The sequence below is a fragment of the Bos indicus genome, chromosome 2, assembly GCF_029378745.1.
Source record: "Bos indicus isolate NIAB-ARS_2022 breed Sahiwal x Tharparkar chromosome 2, NIAB-ARS_B.indTharparkar_mat_pri_1.0, whole genome shotgun sequence".
NCBI lineage: Eukaryota > Metazoa > Chordata > Mammalia > Artiodactyla > Bovidae > Bos > Bos indicus.
The window spans coordinates 89086187-89107216 of record NC_091761.1 but is presented as its reverse complement, the minus strand read 5'-3'; the positions used below and the strand labels follow the sequence as shown (position 1 = coordinate 89107216).

Genomic DNA, 21030 nt, shown 5'->3' with positions numbered 1-21030 from the left:
GCAGGCAGGCTGCTGTCTCACTCAATTGTCTTCAGATTCATGTCAACTTTTCTTCCATGGAAAACCACCATGGTGGACTAACGAAACTTAGTTACAAGGACAGGGGAAAAAATTCAGACTTGTTGGAGCAGAACGTACCATTTTTGTGAACTTGTCTTCACAGGCCATTCTAATCTTCTCTGGAGTCAGTGGGCTGTTGAGCCTCAGTGGTCCAGGCAGGCCTCTCTCCTGTCGTGCTGCCCTTATTGCATCGTGGATGGCGAAAAACACTGAGCACCCCAGGAATACCCCAGACTCTCCCAGACCCTGGTAGGGAGACAAGTCAACTAGATTATGACTCTCTCTCTCTTTCTCTGTATGTGTGTATATATATATGAATGTATGTATCTCATGTACGTGCACATCTATGAATACACATGTGATGTATACATTAAATATTATATATGCAACTTTTTCCTTTAAAAAACTAATCCATTCTTTTAGCTCAGTATTTATATTCTGAGGATTCCAGTGGAAGGAAATGACCCCAAAGGGAGAGAGCAGATAGAGGCATGATGCTGATTACTGGCATGAAGATGAAAAATCAGATGCAACCTGATGATAATAGTGTCCACAATTGGAGTATTTTTAAAGAAATTTATAATGTTTAATTACTTTAAAATTAAAATGTTTAATCAGGCTTTTGCCCCTATACTCCGAGAAAAAAAAAAAACAAAAACCAATCAACCAAGAGATTAATGTAGCCCCTCCCTCCCAGCACAGGTATCAGATAAACACTCATTTATTCATGGAGCACAGCTTACCTTAGACGAATACAGGGTATTCGAGTTTTCAGAGGGAGGCAACAAAGAAATGTGCAGCTCCATGGGGATGTCACAGATGGCAGGGATTTTATACTGGTTCGGGCCCCGGGTGTACAGGACACCTTGAGGAGAATAATTCAGTTCCTCTATTGTATAAAGTCCCATGCCTTGAATAAACGCACCTTCAATCTGAGGCAAAAAAGAAAAATTCCATATATGAGAAAGTACAGCCAATAGCAGCATTTCAACTTCATGCTGTTTGCCTGAATTTTAAAAATGTAGTTTAAGAGGGTTCTTTGCATATTTTGGAGCCTGTCTCTGAAAGTTTACTTTCAAGTTCACTTTAGAGCATGTCTGAATATCTCTCTGAGTGCTAAGTTCAGTCAAAGAATGTGAGTTTGAATCTCAGCCTGGCATTAAAGCTGCAGCTCCAGAAGAGCCCTCAGAGAGCCCGTAGCCCAAACATCTTGATTTTTTTTCTGCCTATGAGGCAGGTGAAACCCTCTCTGACAGTTTGCCCATAGACCTCAGCACCCCAGGAGAGATTCTCAAAGCTCTGGAACCCTGGCGGCTCACCCCTTACCCCTCGCTCATCAGCTGGCTGGCCTCACATCTCTGGACTGTCTCTTCGATCGTAACATGAAGGGTTTGAACTGTGTGCTCCCTGAGCTTCCTTACAGCTTTAAAAGGCTCCAGCTCTTAGATGTCAGCACATGGATGAAGTTACCATTCCATGCAGGTTTCTGATTTCTGGGTCTTCTCTTCCCTTCCTTCCTTCCTGCAGCCACATTTTCTCCATCCTCACTTCTGTCTACTAGCAGAGATGTTCTTCTCTACCACAATGTTAGAACAGTCTTCCTAACACTCCAGACTGCTCCCTGGGCCAAGTCCCTTCCACCTGCTAAGTGAAATGCCCGTCTTGGGAGGTTTCTACCAACATAATCCTCTTTCACTCCCTACCTCCAGCCTTGCATCCAGCCCCTGTGACACAGGTGACTGCTGCCATCAGCTTATCCTCACTGCCAGCCCTGAACGCAAGGTGTGTGGAATCTCAGCTCTTTCTTTAGGTTAATTCCCTCCATTTTCCTCCTACCCAGAACACCTCTTCCTGCTCATTCTTTGCCTGCTTTGCCTTCTCCAATCCATAAGTTTTTCCCACTTTCCTGTCAAGGTCTAATCAGAGGGTCCCTCAGACTACGTTCTCTATTGGAAATAGGAAGCTGAACAGCCCACTGGTGCCAAGGCAGGTAGATAAAGTGAGAGAAGCTTCCAGAGAGCATGTGACTCTCTCAAGAGGCAGCCAATAGACTTTTCCTCATGGAAAGATAGCTCCAGTGTTGGCAAATTTTCTGTGTATCCAAGAGATGCTAGACATGTGAGAATTCATGTAAAACAGCTTGTAATTTTTCAATCTTGTTAATTATTTCAAATTTAAATTGTAAAATATCTGTGGGCAAAATAGGCTACCCATCAGCAGCTGTGCTGTAACTATCTGATGTTTGCTATCTCAACCCTGAAGCCAGAGCCCATCACCTTCTCTGGACTCAGCACAAAGTCCTGGATCCTACTTCTAGCCCACAGGCGTGGGGTTCATGCTGCTACCTCTAGGCTCAGTCCTGCTCTTTCAAGCTCCCCAGTCACAGAGTGCACATTTTTTCAAAAACTACCTACAACACCTTTGTTTTCTTCCTCTTTTTAAACAATAAGAGGTTTGAGTGCTATGGCTGTCCTGAACAGAAAGATTCTGACTAAACGGAGAGAATAAGAAAATGATGGGTGGGCTTCCCTAGTAGCTCAGTTGGTAAAGAATCCACCTGCAATGCAGGAGACCACCTGCAGTCCAGGAGACCTGGGTTTGATCCCTGGGTCAGGAAGATCCCCTGGAGAGGGAGATGCAATCCACTCCAGTATTCTTGCCTGGGAAATCCCATGGACAGAGGAGCCTGGCGGGCTACAGTCCATGGGGTTGCAAAGAGTCAGACGTTACTGAGTGATTCACACACACACACAAGAAGATGATGAATCGGGACTTCTAGGTTGGGCCAGTAGCTGAGATTCCACCCTCCCTATGCAGGGGACCCAGGTTTGTTCCCTGGTCAGGGAACTAGACCCTGCATGCTGCAACTAAAGATCCTACATGCTACAACTAAGACCTGGAACAGCCAAATAACAAATATTAAAAAATAAACACACACAAAAATATTGAAAACAAATAAATACATATTTTTTAAAAAGAAGATGAGTAAGCCAGTGGACTGTTTTCCTGGCAGACCCCCCAGCAGTGTTGACTTTTACAAACAAGGAGAGAGGAACATTAGTTCCACATACCTGGCCTACGTCAAGGGCTGGATTTATACTGTAGCCAACATCCATGACAATGTCTGTTCTGATGTTCTAGTAATTAAAAACAAGTAAAAATGTTTAGTTTGATGAATACAACTTGGGAAGACAAAGTTGAGACACATATTTCAGGAAAAAGAAGCAACACAGTTTATTATGTATAACTTCAAAGTTATATAAAGACTCATGCAGCTTAAGTAGTCTTTTTTTTTTTTCTTGCAAACAACAGGAGAGGAAAATATTTACTTGGCTTTGATTCCAGCTGAGGGATGTAACATATTCGGTTGAATCCACTACAACAAATAGAACACATCCCACAGAAAACAGGAAATGTTTATGGCCCTCCTGATCCTTGTTGCAAAACTTCCTGGCCACCACCACACTCTGCCCTCAACAGTCCAGCTGGCTGGGTGATAGTTTCTGAATCAAGAACTCAGGGTTCATCAGCAAAAATTGCCATTTTAGGTTATGAATTTTTAGAGCAGAGGAGAGACTAAATCTAACATTACAGCTTGGTAACCAAAAGTTCTCTGATAACCTACAGAGGAGGAGAGGATAGCAGGCCCAGCCAGGCTGGCGGGAACACCTGTGCCCATTTAAGAGGGCAGGGACATAAAGAAGAGAGGCTGCCAGTTGCTTTCTAACCGTTGCACCAAGGTGATTGCTGAGCTCCTATTTCCTTTGGTAATATAGAGAAACTATCCTTAGCCAATTATGTGGTGCCTCTCTAGTGCTCAGACAGATGGAATATGTGGAAAATAAATGGATCTAGAGTTCAGCTCAAAGACCCTCCCAAATTGGTACTGACCTTATGAGCACCTGTCAGGCAGTCTATCTCAACCTCGGAACAGACTGCTCCATAAACAAAGTATTCGAAAGGGTGGCCTTCGCCTGTCTCCCAGTTTATGTTCGACTCATAACCCCTGGAGGACAGAATTTTTGAGGAGTGTTGTTAAACGATCAAGCCGCTTCATTGCAGACCACAGTAATTAAACAGACCCATGAGGAGCTGTGCCCAATTTGCACGCCTGGCAAAAACGAGAGGAGTACACTTGTGATTCAAAGATGTGCAGCACATAATATAAGGAGTAAAGCTGTGGAATGAATAAATATTTACTTCTTTCTTATTAAACTTGCTTTGTCTGAGAAAAACAGGAAACCACTCCCTACCACTAACTCCCTAGGCTTGGCAGTTAACTGCTGATCATTTGGATATTCATCCTGTTGTTTTTGGTTAATATAGGGTCATGTAATCCTGTTGTAATCAGGCTTGGGGAATTCCAGCTGGATTTTACACCAAATACTACATCAAAGGTGCACCCTTTTCGGTGTCTCTTTCTGGCCCGAGGATTCAGCCTTCTGTAGGTGGGGTCAGGCCCCCTGGCTCTCATTCTTTGCCAGCACTCTGGTCTCTCCATCAGGCTCCAAGGACTGCTCTGTTCCCAACTCTTCTTTAAGGACACCAAATGAATGTCATGGTAGAAGAGAAGCATAGGCCAGCAGCTGACCAGTACTTTCTACTCTTCTCTCCTCCCTCCTCCCAGCCTGGAGGGGCTTATCCCTGCCAGCGCCCTCAGACTCCCACAAGAACTGGCAAAGAGAGACAGTCAGGTGCGACTCTCTACATCTCTCTGCCTCCTGATGGCTTTCACTCTCCATTAAATAATTTGATAGATTGCTTTCCAAAGTTTCTGAGCTCTAGTTGTTCCACATCTTGACAGCAAATACATAGATACTGTTAAATTTCTTATTTTTTTGTCAATCTAGACAACGGTATTTATCTTACTATAGATTGCATTTGCATCTCTTTTCCTTCATTTCTTAAGGGACACAGTGAGTTTTCAACACAATGTCAACCACTCCTTCCTTGGTAACCCCCAGGGAACTCTTCATACGTCCCACTATGAAGAAAAAGAAATGCAAAAAAGCAAAATGGCTGTCTGAGGAGGCGTAATGCCTATTTGTAAGAAATAGCTGTGAAAAGAAGAGAGGTGAAAGGCAAAAAAGGAAAGGAAAGATATACCGATTTGAATGCAGAGTTCCAAAGAATAGCAAGGAGAGATAAGAAAGCCTTCCTCAGTGTTCTATGCAAAGAATTAAAGGAAAACAATAGAATGGGAAAGACTAGAGATCTCTTCAAGAAAATTAGAGATACCAAGGGAACATTTCATGCAAAGATGGGCTCAATAAAGGACAGAAATGATATGGACCTAACAGAAGCAGAAGATATTAAGAAGAGGGGGCAAGAATACACAGAAAAACTGTACAAAAAAGATCTTCACGACCCAGATAATGATGAAGGTGTGATCACTCGCACTCACCTAGAGCTGGACATCTTAGAATGTGAAATCAGATGGGCCTTAGGAAGCATCACTATGAACAACGCTAGTGGAAGTGATGATTTTCCAGTTGAGCTATTTCAAATCCTAAAAGATGATGTTGTGAAAGTGCTGCACTCCATATGTCAGCAAATTTGGAAAACTCAGCAGTGGCCACAGGACTGGAAAAGGTCAATTTTCATTCCAATCCCAAAGAAAGGCAATGCCAAAGAATGCTCAAACTACCACACAATTGCACTCATCTCACACACTAGTAAAGTAATGCTCAAAATTCTCCAAGCTAGGGTTCAGCAATACATGAACCATGAACTTCCAGATATTCAAGCTGGTTTTAAAAAAGGCAGAGGAACCAGAGATCAAATTGCCAACGTCCGCTGAATCATTGAAAAAGCAGGAGAGTTCCAAAAAACATCTATTTCTGCTTTATTGACTATGCCAAAGCCTTTGGCTGTGTGGATCACAATAAACTGTGGAAAATTCTGGAAGAGATGGGAATTCCAGACCACCCGACCTGCTTCTTGAGAAACCTGTATGCAGGTCAGGAAACAACAGTCAGAACTGGACATGGAACAACAAACTGGTTTCAAATAGGAAAAGGAGTAGGTCAAGGCTGTATATTGTCACCCTGCTTATTTAACTTCTATGCAGAGTACATCATGAGACATGCTGGGCTGGAAGAAGCACAAGCTAGAAACAAGATTGCCGGGAGAAGTATCAATAACCTCAGATATGCAGATGACACCACCCTTATGGCAGAAAGTGAAGAAGAACTAAAGAGCCTCTTGATGAAAGTGAAAGAGGAGAGTGAAAAAGTTGGCTTTCCCAACATTCAGAAAACTAAGATCATGGCATCCAGTCCCATCACTTCATGGCAAATAGATGGGGAAACAGTGGAAACAGTGGCTGACTTTATTTTTCTGGGCTCCAAAATCACTGTGGATGGTGACTGCAGCCATGAAATTAAAAGACGCTTGCTCTTTGGAAGGAAAGTTATGACCAACCTAGACAACATATTAAAAAGCAGAGACATCACTTTGCCAACAAAGGTCCGTCTAGTCAAAGCTATGGTTTTTCCAGTGGTCATGTATGGATGTAAGAGTTGGACCATAAAGAAAGCTGAGCACCAAAGAATTGATGCTTTTGAACTGTGGTGTTGGAGAAGACTCATGAGAGCCCCTTGACTGCAAGGAGATCCAGCCAGTCCATCCTAAAGGAGATCAGTCCTGGGTGTTCATTGGAGGGACTGATGTTGAAGCTGAAACTCCAAAACTTTGGCCACCTGATGCGGAGAGCTGACTCATTTGAAAAGACCCTGGGAGAGATTGAGGGCAGGAGGAGAAGGGGACAACAGAGGATGAGATGGTTGGATGGCATCACCGACACAATGGACATGGGTTTGGGTGGCCTCAGGGAGTTGGTAATGGACAGGGAGGCCTGGCGTGGTACGGTTCACGGGGTCGCAAAGAGTCGGACACGACTGAACGACTGAACTGAACTGAATGATTTGAATCATTGATTCAACTGTATTTTATTTGTATGTCTATTTTTCCCCAGGCTTTCTGACATCTGGATTAAGTAGCAGCTAAAAGTTATTTATGACAGTGGGTTAACAGAAAGTACAAAATCATTTTTTGCCAAAAGTACAAACAGAAATGAAACTCTCCTTTAAAATACTACTGCTGTTTTCCATAGCATATGATCAAAAGGACTATTTACCTGAAGTATCCAGTAGCTGAGAGACTAATGCTTTCATTAAAGGCAGCCTGTGCCTGGAAAAAAAAAGAGTACAGTGTGATACAGTAAAGATGTTTAAAGTAAGAGTCACTCAAGACTCACATTTTAATTTTACTTTGTGTTAAATAAAGCGATCAGGAGTAAAAACACAGAAGGACCAACATTAATTTATTCCTTTCAGCATTTTCCACCTTCTATAGGTCATTTGTGGTTCAGTGCTTATAGGAATGGCATTTGTTCAATGCATATCACAATAATAAATGACTCTTATGGTATTTTACACTTATAGACTGGACTACTGTTGCCAACACATGTTCTGTTTGTGAAGAATTTCATCCAGTCACCTGGAAAGACTTAGCCTATTAACATGGAACGTATCAGGAAACCAAAGGTGGTCAGATGTTTAATTTTAATATCAAGTATCCATTTGGGCTTCTCTGGTGGCTCAGCTGGTAAAGAATCTGCCTGCAGTGCAGGAGACCTGGGTTCAATCCCTGGGCTGGGAAGATGCCCTGGAGAAGGAACAGTTACCCACTCCAGTGTTCTGGCCTGCAGAATTCCATGGATGGTGTAGCCCACGGGGTCTCAAAGAGTCAGAAGCAACAGAGCGACTGTCATTTTCACTGTCCATGGTAGACTTAGAGATGGGCACAATCTTGCTAAATCGTACCATTTACACCTGAAGTTCTCCTGACTCTGTAGTGTACACAGCTGACTAAGATACAAAACGATGCAATTTAGGTCTGAGAAAGAAAAAGGTGAGGAGTGTAAGCATCACAGAAGAAAATGGGGTGGAGGGCAGCATTCCATTATGGTGGAAGAGCGACTTGCTTGCACTCCATCTTTCTCCAGTCAGACTCTCTCAGGCAGCACTGGGCAGAGGGCAGAAATAAAGATGCCCAGAAAGGATTGAGAGCGCTCATAAATATGAATTACAGAATGAGTCCTAACTCTATGCAATAGCAGGACCATTTCTAAGTAAGATTTCCCAGTGTGATTTCCTCCAGACCAGTGCTTTAATGTGACTTAACATCCTAGAACTGTCGGTATGACAAATACACCCAGTCTTCAGTGGGTATCCATTCCACACCATCTGGTACTTTAAAACCCATTATTCTGAATAGTTTCCTAGTTGATTTTAGGATGTGTCTTCCTGTCCAACTAGATTGTAAGTAGATCAAAGGGAGCAGTTGAATATATACCCAAATGGCTTGGCTTTCTCTTTCTAAATGAGTGCTTATATGACTTTTACTTTTACAGAGTGACTGTGGTATTATCTTCCAATTTTAGGAACAATAGAACCCCCCCAAAAGAGAACAGCAGAGAAGGCGATGGCACCCCACTCCAGTACTCTTGCCTGGAAAATCCCATGGACGGAGGAGCCTGGTAGGCTGCAGTCCATGGGGTCACAAAGAGTCGGACACGACTGAGCGACTTTACTTTCACTTTTCACTTTCATGCATTGGAGAAGGAAATGGCAACCCACACCAGTGTTCTTGCCTGGAAAATCCCATGGACGGAGGAGCCTGGTAGGCTGCAGTCCATGGGGTCACAAAGAGTCGGACACGACTGAGCGACTTTACTTTCACTTTTCACTTTCATGCATTGGAGAAGGAAATGGCAACCCACTCCAGTGTTCTTGCCTGGAGAATCCCAGGGACAGTGGAGCCTGATGTGCTGCCATCTATGAGGTCGCACAGAGTCAGACACGACTGAAGCGACTTAGCAGCAGCAGCAGCAAAAGAGAACAGATAGATTGATAGCTATTATCAAGAAAATACCTAGATTCCTTAGGAAGAAATATTAATTCTCGCTTAAAACAAGAGGAACTTTCTGTTCTCTAACAGAGAATTGTCTCAGAAGCAGGAGTTCTGCCATCATCCTATGATAAGATTTCCACATGCTGTGAGCCAAAAGCCAAAGGCCTCGATCATCATATAAGTGTAATACCTTTTAGTGTGCCCTTTCCACTGATATTTGACTCACATATTTCTCTCTCACTCTCTCTACTTTTTTTTCTAACATTACACACAGAAACAGTAATTCTTACCCAATCTTTCCAAGTGCCTTTGGGATTCTTGCTGATGATGGGTTTAAGGCGTTTCAGAAGAGTCTGACAAGCATCCTAGGGATATTTTTCAGTTAAAATTATGATCATAAACACCAACTACAAAACCACATGAAAAGTGACCTTACATAGGCTTATTTAAGAGGCCCATGGAACATGGAGAAGGAAGAGACCAACCTGTAAGAGGTGATGAGAAAAGTCTCATGGGGGTAGGGGTGAAGCACGAGCTAGTCTTAAAGACAGACCACCTAGGATGGGAGCCTTGTACAGCCCTGTCGGAGGCTCAGAACTTAATAGAAAAACTGTTGGCAAACTACCGGCCACCATTTGTAAGCACAGAGTGGGCAGATTTATTCTGTGGGGAAGCTTTCTCTGCCTGTGGGAAGCGAGTGAAAGGCAATGAAACTGGGGTGGACAGACAGAGCCTTGCTATCTGGCAAGAGGCATGAGTTTGAACCAAAGCAGCCATGATACTGCTACCTGGAACCAGAAAGGGAGATTTCTAAGCAGAATGGATTAGGACGTGGGGAGCAGTGAGTTGTCAGGAGTGAGGGGGAAAGGGGGTGGCATCTTCCACTCGGGAGAGTGGCCAGTGCTGAACACTGATTGAGCCCCCAACCTGGGGGAAGGCTGTTTTCCCCAAGAGGGGGTGGGAAGGAGACAAGAACTGGATGGATTCTCAACATCTCCTGAGCTCCAGCCTTGACGGAATTTATGATCTAGGCCCCGCTGAATGATTTTTACCTTTACTGCCAACCCGTTGAGATCAGCCACTACGGAACCTCCAGAGGCATTTGTATTAGGGATGGTTTCTGTGCTTGTTCCCCGGAGGTGGATACTGGACAGTGGTATCCTTAACTCACGACTCACCACCTGGATTTTGGAAGAGATCTTTCACTTTTCTTTGGTTAGGCATAGACCTGTGCATGGTAGCATGTATGTGAAGCCCTCCACACCCAGCAGAGACCAGTGACAGGACCATGAGTCCCTCCAGCCACAAGAAGTCCCTCTTGTCTAAAACCCTGCAGCTGGTCTGGCCCCTGCAGCCCTGAACACACTTTCTTCTTCGTTGACTTTCTTTAGCACAAAAGCACCCTATAGGGGAGGTGAGCCCTCCAAAGTTAAGGCAGGAGGAAATGCTTTATATCTCCATCATCATGAAATCAACACCTTTGAGGCCTCTCTTACACCTCTGCACACTGCACAGTTCTAGCAAAGCTGACTTCATCAGAGAGGAGATGCTTTATCCAGATTTCTGGAGATGCTCCAGAAAGAGAAAGGACAATGGCCTTGTTAAAGCAACAGTGCCCACTCGAGATCCCAGGAGTAAATGGTGCCAGTGCCATTGGCCAACATAAGGACTTTGCTGGCTGTTACATTCTTCCTTTGTGTTCAGTGATGGAGCGAAAATCATACTACTAGTCTCAGCTGGTCCCAGATTGTCTTTCCCACTAGCAGTATGGCTTAGTAGAGTTTGCCAACAACTAGGGCAACGGCATAAGTATACAGAGCCCTCCCCGCCACTGGCTCTCAGAAGACTGCCTGCACAAAGCGTATAGGCTTAGAACAGACAGGTTTCTGGTGGCTCAGTACGGAAAACACTTAAGTCTCACCTCAGAGAGGGAAAAAGCAATGACCAGAAAATTCTCAAGCAAGTGATAACATGAAAGAAAATATATAATCAGCACCCCTATAATCAGAAAAGTGCAAATTAAAGCAATAATGAGGTAATTTCATCTATCACATTATCTAGGTTTTTTTTTTTTTTTTTTTTTAACAGTCCATAACATAGAATGTTGGCTAGTGGTGTAATATGATGGATACTTTCTGGAAAACGATTTGGTAATAAGTGCCAAATGATTTAAGGCTTATTCTGTGACCCAGTAATTCCACTCCTGAGAACTTATTTTAAAAAACAGTCATTGATTTGATCATAGGCTTATGGACAAAAGTGTCCACTAGAGTGTTTAACAGTTGGGGATGGTTAAGTGAATTATACATACATCCACATGCAACATTAAAAATTATGATTGCAAAAAATTCTTAATGACAGGAGGAAATGCTTGTTCTGTATCAAGATAGGTGGAAAAAAACCAAGATACAAAATTATGCAAACAGAGTGCTTGTGGTTTTTTGAAAAAGAAAAGTCAAAGTCATTGAAAAAGAAAAAAAGTCTTGAAAAACCACATAACGGTGATTACTGCTAAGTGGTTAAGGTGTGCAGGGTTTAAAAAAAAAGTTTGCTTTTCAATGTTTTATAATCTGTAATATTATAATGATTATCAAAATAGAAACAGCTAAAACTTATTCTAAAATAATTGAGCCAAAAGAAAAGTGATAGTTTGGTTAAAATTATCAAATGTGCTTTATATCACCAGTTGTTCAGAGTCCTACTATAAAAATGGCGAAAAATAATGCAATGCATCAGAATTTACACATCTTTTTATTTCTCAGCAAAGTCTCAAAAAAAAAAGAAAAGAAACCCCAACACATTTGTTAATACATTCAAAGGAAAGCAGCAAATGATCTACAACCTTCTTTAGCAATAAGACAACCACAGCCTATTCTGCCACATTCTTTTAGTAGGGTCAGTTACAGAACTGGCTTGCTTACCCAGTTTCTGTGAAGAGCTTAGTAGTTGAAGCAATCAAAGTTAAAGTCTCCTATCCTTTTTATTTTGGGATAGAAAATGTACACCCCTTGCTTCTCCCTTATACACATATCCACAAGTACACATCTAGCTTCATCCAATGACTTGCATTCTTACCTGAATCATTTTAGTGTGGACCCCCTGCCCCATTTCAATTCCACCGTGAGTCACCAGCACAGACCCATCCAGATAAATGTGAACCAGGGCAGCAGCCTAAGCAAAAAAAAAAAAAAAAAAAAAACAATTGTCAAGATCTTTTTGATTGATATTATCATATATCTTATAAAATAGAAGATATTTCCCCTGGGAAGTAACCCCTCCTTTCCATCTCTGCCGTAATACACACAGGCACCTCCCCCATCGCGCTGAGCAGAGCCAGGGCAAGCCGTGCAGGGCAGGGCCAGCCTGTCGCTGGATGGCTGTGACTCTGGGGCAGGTTTATGCTGCTTACGCTACTATTTCCTCTGGAGGGCAGTTGAGGCCCTGGTACCTTCAAAGATCCCTCTGACCCAAGGTGGAACAATAATCTAAGTTTGGGGGTTTTGAGGGAGAGGCCATCTGTTTTAAATGCAAAATCATATATAGATTGTTTGGGGGAGAAGGGAAAGACTTGTTTACGTGAACACATATCCCTACAGTTGTAGGTGTGTAATAGAGAAGTAAAAATCAAAATCCAAATAAGATGGGGCAGATAGATATTACTTTTTTTGCTACAAAATGTGCTGAGCCTGCCTGCAATCATCTTGGCTCAGAATTACAGGGCTTTAGAGCTGGAAAAGAACTTGGAAGTAATATTATCTAACTGCAGAGCTGCCCACAGGGATACAGAAGGAAACAAACAGCTAACACAGAATCAGAACACCCAGGCTCTAAGCTAAGCATATTTTACAATCAATAGGAATGTGCCGTCTTGCCAAGTCTGCTTGTGCTACACTAGGGGCTATGGAGATGGCTTGGGAGACTGAGAAATCCCAAGAGACTGCAAAAAATGTGAAAGGCTTCTTTTCTCTGAGTCTCCAGTGATAACAGCAATACTCACAGCCACAGGTCCTAGAGAAAATGCTTCTTGTGGTTCCATTGTGGTTCAGGAGGCCTACAAGGCACACCTTTGCAGCTGCTTCCAGGGTCAGCTGGGGAGGCGGGGGGCGGCGGGGGGGGAGGTGTCACTAAAAGCTACCAGCTAGATTTCTTAATATCTAAGCTTCTAAGCAGAGTGGTATAATGATCTGGGCTTTGTAAAGGCAAGTCTTCAGAAAATTCTGGTAACAAGCTAATTTCCATTTAATGAAGCTAAAATTTTAGTAAACCTTGCATTACTCATGGGTGTGTGCTAATTCGCTTCAGTCATGTCCAACTCTTTGCGACCCCATGGACTGTAGCCCACCAGGCTCCTCTGTTTATGGGGATTCTCCAGGCAAGAATACTGGAGTGGGTTGCCATGCCCTCTTCCAGGGAATCTTCCTGACCCAGGGATTGAACCCACATCTCTTATGTCTCCTGCACTGGCAGGTGGGTCCTCTACCACTCTAAACAAGCCTGGTCAAAAGTGAAAGTTGACAAATTGCATGTCAATCACCGGATATGCCCAAGGAAAGGCCTGTATTCCTAGATGGATTCTTTGCCCACCAGAAGGACTTTTATAGCCAACTGTGGGCCATGGGCCACCTGGAGAACTGCCTCTTTGTTGGCATCTGAAGGTTCACACTACTCCAGTGAACAATGCTCAGAAACCACCATTATTCCAAGTCAGGCACTTTGACGGTGAACGTGTGCTCTGTCCACCTGGTCAGCAGCCGAGGGATGTACACAGGAAATGGGGACACAGGAGCACCTTCTCTGAGGACAAAGGCACATACACTCACTGCCCAAGGGAGAAACTTAGAACCTTAGGAAAGGCATCATTGTCATAATAATCATGGGGAGACACAACAGAGCAGGTTTTACTGTCTGTTGACGGGTCAGTCCTGGAAACACTGTCTTGGGCTCCTGGCCATTTATTCTCAAAACAATAAAGATAAGGAATGATATCCTCTATAGAGTGGCCAGCGCAGGCTTCCCTGGGGGCTTGAGCACTAGACAGGGTTGCCAGCTGCAGTGGCTGCTCCTGGACTCCACTCTGTGACACTTCTCTGTACTCTGATGGAATGTAAAAACCCCTGAAAGGAAAGCCCCGTGTCCTAAGGCACCCGTGCAGAGTAACATAGAACCTCCATTAAAGTTTGATGAATGAGTTGGCAACGGTATGGCCATTCAAGCTGTTCCTCAAGCTTGTAAATTCTCTATTTGGCCTCCTTGGCTCTGCAAGCAATTCAGAAGTTGCTCGTGGGTGACATTTGTAGCTGGTACATGTGACTGAGCAACAATTACAGAGGACTCTGCATTTCTTCCCTGTGTGACCCCGTGGGCAGGGCAGCCTTTCTATCTGAGATGGCTGAGTAATTTGTCCCATGTGCTGCTGTAGTCTTCTTGGGCCACTTAAAATATCAAATTTGGTTCAGCTGAGCAGCACCACCAGCTGGTTCATTGTGAGGGCCACAAAGATAATTCCGCCAAGCTATATCTATGAAACCAGCACAACTGGCGTACGGGAACAGATGGCTGTCCAATATCAGCTGGGAACCTAGTCTGTGGAACTTAAGCCATCCACCAAGGACTGCTCATGCTGGTAAGATGTGTACTCAGGTAATCCCACAGGTTCCCAAAGTGTCTCAGCCTTTCAAACATTTGAGTTCTGCCTCTGTGCCAGGTGGGCTTCCCTGGTGGCTCAGTGGGAAAGAATCTGCCTGGAGATGCAGGAGACCTGGGCTTGATCCCTGGGTTGGGAAGATCCCCTGGAGGAGGGAATGGCAACCCACTCCAGTATTCTTGCCTGGAGAATGCCATGGGCAGAGAAGCCTGCCGGGCTACAGTCCATGGGGTCGGAAAGAGTCAGACACGACTGAGCGAACAAACAGTCCCCGTTTCTGTGCCAGGTGCCATATATAGGCACTGGGAATACAGAGGTTCATTAGATACTGTGTGTGCTTCAGTGCCCCCATCTAGGAAATAAATAAATGTAGGTGAGGGGTGTTGGATACCCTCAGCTGTTGGGAGCACAGTCCTGAAGTCAAGTTTTGGTTCTACCACTCGCTAGTTGGATGTCCTTGGGCAAGATGGTGAACCTCGTGGGCTTCAGCTCTGCCTTCTATGAAACAAAACCACACCAGCCAACAGAAAGGAGACAGCGGTTAAATCAAGTGGGAAATTGCAAATCACTCCACCAAGGGCCGCATATACAGAAGGGGCTCTAGTTCCCTCTTCTGTTTGGTTTTCTTCAGAACAGAGGCTTTCAGTGTACAGCTTCCAGGAAGCAGCCTGTCTGATCCCAAACTCCTCAGTGCACCTCCATGATTCAGCTGATTTAATGTTTTAAGCACATAAGCTGGTTTTCAGGGAAGGATGGGAGGGGATGGGGGAGGCCAGTGGAGCTTCTCAGAAGCCTTTGAGGATGCAACTGTACTGCTGGCAGTTGTCTGATTTTTTCCCAACTGAGCTGAATCCCACTTCAGTTCCCATCAGAAGGTGCTAATGGGAATGTGGATGGGAGGGGGTGGCGGTGTGACGGTGGAGAGCTTGATGTAGCTGACAAAGCACAGCTTATGGGGCCTCTGAGACCTGAGTTCTAGCCCAGATTCCACCTTTCTCATCAGCTGTGGGACTTTGGGTAAGTTATTGAAGCTCTCGGAGCCTCAGCTTCTCATCATTAAAGTAAAGCTACAAATCTTATAGGTTTCCCTTAAGGCTGAATGAAATAAAAATCTAAAAACTTACAACATAGTAGGTGCTCAGTAATTGTTGTTATTTAAAAATTTTTTTTTTTTTTTAGAAATTTCTGATAAGGGAAATGAGACAGACCTAACCTCCTATGGAGGGCAGATATTAAGTAATGGCAGCCAAAATCACTGCTGATTGTGACTACAGTCACGAAATTAAAAGACACTTGTGCCTTGGAAGGAAAGCTATGACAAATGTAGACAGTGTATTAAAAAGCAGAGACATCACTTTGCCGACAAGGGTCCATCTATCAAAGCTATGGTTTTTCCAGTAGTCATGTACAGATGTGAGAGTTGGAAGGCTGAGTGCCAAAGAATTGGTGTTTTCAAACTGTGGTGATGGAGAAGACTGAGAGTCCCTTGGAAAACAAGGAGATCAAACCAGTCAATCCTAAAGGAAATCAACCCTGAATATTCATTGGAAGGACTGATGCTGAAGCTGAAACTCCAATATTTTGGCCACCTGATGGGAAAAGTTGACTCACTGGAAAAGACCCTGATGCTGGGAAAGATTAAGGGCAAGAGAAGAAGGTGGCGACAGAGGATGAGACGGTTGGATGGCATCACTATCATCAATGGACATGAATTTGAACAAACTACAGGAGATAGGGAGTTTGCTCAAACAGGGAAGCCTGGTGTGCTTCAGTCCATGGGGTCGAAAAGAGTCAGACATGACTTAGCGACTGAGCACCACCAAAAAGGGGAGGGGAACTGAGTGCCCTGCAGTTTCCTGTTTTTACTTCACTTCCTGTTTCTACCTCACAGAATCAGAGTACTGAAGAGGAGTCTTAGGGGTTACTGGTGTCCAACTCTTTGTGACCCTATGGACTCTAGCCCACCAGGCTCCCCTGTCCATGGGATTCTTCAGGCAAGAATACCAGAGTGTGTTGCTGTGCCCTTCTCCGGGGGATCTTCCTGACCCAGGGGTCAAACCGTTGTCTCCTGCAGCTCCTCCATTGGCAGGTGGATTCTTTACCACTAGTGCCACCTAGGAAGTGGGTGGTCCCCATGCTTGTTTTATATTAAGTGATCTGGGGTGAGCTGATTCACCTGTTTAAAGCCAGGGCCTAGAGTAGATGCCAGGTCTTCCAATTTCCTAGCAAGAATGCTTGTCACCATCCTAGTGCAGTAGGCAAAGCAGCTCTTATCTCCTCTAGAGAAAAACCTATTGGACAGAGTACCACTCTGGAGAAGTTTAACAACTACAGAGTACAACCATATCCACCTTCATGGACAGTTTCCTCAACGCTTTTGGATTTGTCTGTTTGAAGAACTGACCTGACAAGCAGCAACTGATCCAAGGCCAACAGGATACTTCAGGGGGACCATTGCCAGCCCCTTCTTCTTCCAGTAATTCTCCGAGTTGAATTTCTCCACCGCTGCTTTCCTTAGGGTGTAGGAAGACGTGGCCATGCATTCTTTCCAACACTGGGTCAGGTTCTTGGTATTAATCTCCTGTTTGTAGGGTGTTTGATCAATTTCCTTATACATGTTTATCATTCGGACCTACAAAAGAGAAGGGAATTAAAAGGGTTGAGGAGGCACTCAGCTGACATAGTCTCTTCCACCCATTGTCCTTCTAATCAAATTCTGCTCATTCTAGAAAACCCAAACTGAGCTCAAAATTCCCTTCTTCCTCTACTCAGACCTTCTACCTAATGTGTAGGCACTTAAATGCTTTTGAAGCTGCTCTTGTGTAAGTTCAAAGGAAGGACTCCTTTCTTTATGCTTCTTATATAACTCAATACAGTCTAGACATGCTGTAGACTCTTTAATTCTAGGTGTACATGTGAGTATCTGTTGAAAGGCAATGCTGAGTTTAATTTACAGCCTACATGATCTACATGATTTGTATTTTCCAGATGCTTTGGCAAGAGAAGACCATACACTTTCAAACATGAAAATATAAAGTTTGTTTAACTAAAACTTATAATTAGGATGAAAATCCAATAAAAAAAAATTCTATCTCAGGATGTCTGAAGTACTGAGTAGAATTCTTTCTGAATTCCCAGATCTGAACTGGCAACGAAGGCCGTTAGTCACCAGTTTTTGAGAACAAAAGGTCAAGTGCCTCACATTCCCCGCTGACAACATTCTCAGCAATTAGGGCTGGTCACTCTCCAAGCTGACAGGAGCCATTACAGACCTACCTTCTTCCCATCTTCCCCTCCCCAAATTCCCAGATCATTATAAAAGGAGAACTGGATGTTAGTGAGCTGTTGAGAGGAGGTGATGTTTTCAAGGATGGCTCCTCACCCTTGATATTCCCTGGGGATGAAGGGAGGTCATTTGCTGATCCTCCTCTGAGGGCTACCAATGTGCCAGAATATCTGGCAAAGAGGCTGTGGTGAGATGGCCAGGAAGGGAGGGTTGAGGGCTCCCCACAAGTTCAAAACAGAAAGATGATGGCTCCTGCCTATGGACCCAGACTCTAGTGCTGGGCTGGGGGAGGGTAGGAGGAGATGGATGCACTGGAGACCTGGGCTTTCCATGCAGCAGCGGGCAAGGAGGCAGGGGCTTCAGGGATGAGGTGAGGTGTCAGCTGAGGATCAGTTGGAAATTTAATCCTCACAGGGAACTGTCCATTTCTAAGAGAGCTGGCAGAAAGGGAGCCCAGAGATGGGCTCAAAGATATACTCAAAGAGTGGCCTCAACTAACCAAGAAGAGGACAGAGAGCTTACTGGGAGAAGCCAGTGGCAGAAATGCTGTCTGTTTGCCCTGGTTCTCCTCCTCCTCCCTGCCCAACACCTGAGCAGAAGGCACAGGGGAGGTGAAGGGGGCAGAGAGCGCACCATCTTCCCACCCTAACGCCACGCCAGGATCCTGGAAACGGAACTGAGCTTGCACATGAATGAATATTGGCCCAAGACTTACAGAACCTAAAGAAGACCATTTAAGTAATTGAAATGACTCAAATGACAGCTGCCTGAGATGTTAAGGAAGCGAGGAAAGAAGGCTTTGACAGAACTTGTTGGTAGCAATTATACCCCCAACCAATAGAGACTTCTCACTACCAATGAATCCAGTGTTCATGCCTCAGTACCTTCTCCCGTGACTTCTGAGGAGGAACCTGAGTAAGACAAGGACCCCTGAACTCTAGAGTCCTGCTCTGTATTAACCAGTCAGCTGGGTTAACTCCAGCAAATCATGTAGCCCCCGTGGACCTCAAATTCCTCAACATGAAGACCTCCAATGGCCCTCCCACCTCTAAAATTCACTATCCTTTGTGAGACAAATTCAGCATTACCTTCTCAGGGGGCAACCCACATTTGGCTGCCACTTCTGTGATACAGGCTTCGGTGATCAGCCCTGCCTGGGGAAAGCCAAACCCTCGCAAAGCTGTGTTGGATGGAAGGTTGGTTCTGCACACCCACCCCCGGCAGCGCAGGTTGGGAAACTTGTAGGCATTTTCCAGTTTCAGAAGTCCCGTCTCTATTACCTGTGGAAATCCAGAGTTGACATGAGATCCTCAACCTTCTGGGCCTGTTTTACCATCCTGAGACCTCAGACCAAAACCAAGCCAGAAATGAACGACCTTCTCTGTATCATATCAAACACACTAACCTTGACCCATGTCTCAAATTAAATGCATTTTTGCTGTAAAATGATTTTTAAGGATTTGAATAATTTTTCTTTTAAAGTTATTTTTAAATTTTCATATTAGAGCTAATGCATCTCCCCCACCGGCCAGGTTTTAAAACTTTCCAAAGCCTTTGAAGCATTCATTGACTCAGTCTACAGAATGTAGTGAATAAGATACCTTGAAAAATGGAAAAAAAATGATATTTGATCTAATGCATTGGTTCTCAACCAGGGGCAATTTCTCCGTCTTCCTCCCTGGGACATTCGCCAATGTTCAGAATATTTCTGGTTGTTAAGTCTGGAGGGTAGCTGAGCCACTGACACATACTGGGTGGAGGTCAATGATATTGCTAGATATCTTATAATGCACAGGGCAGCCCCTACTACAAAGAATTATCCAGTTTAAAATATCAATAGGGTCAAGGTTAAGGTCTAACACTTGCATTTGGGAAAAGAGCTCTAAAATTTGGGAAACACGGAGATAACACACAGATGTAGATTTAGCCAATATCTCTGGGGTCACAGTGGGGGCACCAGTAAGTAACATGTGGCTACTTGCTCCTGGCAATGAGAATATTTAGGCTTTTATAATTAAATATCATTTAACCATTGAACATTTTTCTTAATTAAATCATTTTACGTAAAACTTTCCAGAATGTGCATTTGCTCATTAAAACACTTACAAATAATGACTCATCCAGGAAGGCACCTGCATTGTTATAATGCTCCACATCCAGGGCCAAGATTCTGCCATCATTCATGAATCCAGCCTGGGGAAAGAGAATGGACCTTTGATCCTGGGTGCAAAGTCTCTCTAAAGTGTACTTTGTCACTGGTGAACCCTCTACATATCGATGAACATTTTTTATGACATTGGATTTGACATTTTCTTGGATAAGACACCAAAAGTGTATAGGCAACAAAAGAAAAAGAGATACATTGGACTACATCAAAATTCAAAACTTCCACATATCAAAGGACACAGTCAACAGAGTGAAAAGGCAATCCAGAGAATGGAAGAAAATATTTGCAAGCCATGGATATGATAAGGGGTTAATATCTGGGATGTATAAAGAACTCTTACAACTCAACAACAAGAAACCCCAAACAACTTGTTTACAAAGTAGACAAACAACTTGAATAGACATTTCTCCAAAGAATATATACAAAATGTGTAATAAGCACATGGAAACATGTTCAGCATCACAAATAACTAGGGAAATGCAAATCAAAACCACATAAAAATGGTTAAGATAGTAAAAAGTAAAAGTAATAATAATAAAAAGAAAGGGTAGAGAAAGATATAAAAGCAAAAGAAAAACCCCTCGTTTAACCCGTCACTACCGTTCAGTCTTCTCCAAATCAACTGCATATTTCTTCACCTCTCATTTTCGCCATTAGTTCTTGGTATTCTAGCTTCCATCCTCATTTTTCCACCAAAACCTTCTCCCCCAGAGTCAGTGATCTTGTAATCTCCAAATGTGGTGTCCTGCACATAATGTTTTAATACTCCACACATTTTTCTCATATAGGGCCCAATTTCATCACAACTCTCAGCAGTATTTGGTGCTGCTAGAGGTCTTTTAAATAAATATCTTCCTTGCTTTTAAAATGTATTCAATGTTTCTGAACTTAGTAAAGTTCATTTTAATGATTTTTGTTGAATGGGACCAAATTCAAACCAAAGTCAAGGGCATGAAC

The 21030-nt window shown here is 43.7% G+C and overlaps 1 protein-coding gene across 1 annotated transcript in view; it reads right to left on the bottom strand.

Moving 5' to 3' along the window:
- Window positions 1-21030, bottom strand: part of AOX1 (aldehyde oxidase 1) — a 71859-nt gene that overhangs the window by 1298 nt on the left and 49531 nt on the right. Inside the window, exons 24-34 of the mRNA XM_070800168.1 lie at window positions 20013-20099; window positions 18995-19186; window positions 17025-17252; window positions 12052-12147; window positions 10029-10157; window positions 9267-9341; window positions 7199-7251; window positions 3952-4066; window positions 3132-3197; window positions 804-992; window positions 139-306 (exon numbers count right to left, since the gene is read on the bottom strand). Coding sequence (XP_070656269.1) covers window positions 139-306; window positions 804-992; window positions 3132-3197; window positions 3952-4066; window positions 7199-7251; window positions 9267-9341; window positions 10029-10157; window positions 12052-12147; window positions 17025-17252; window positions 18995-19186; window positions 20013-20099 — 1398 coding nt within the window. The remainder of the gene's footprint in view (window positions 1-138; window positions 307-803; window positions 993-3131; window positions 3198-3951; window positions 4067-7198; window positions 7252-9266; window positions 9342-10028; window positions 10158-12051; window positions 12148-17024; window positions 17253-18994; window positions 19187-20012; window positions 20100-21030) is intronic.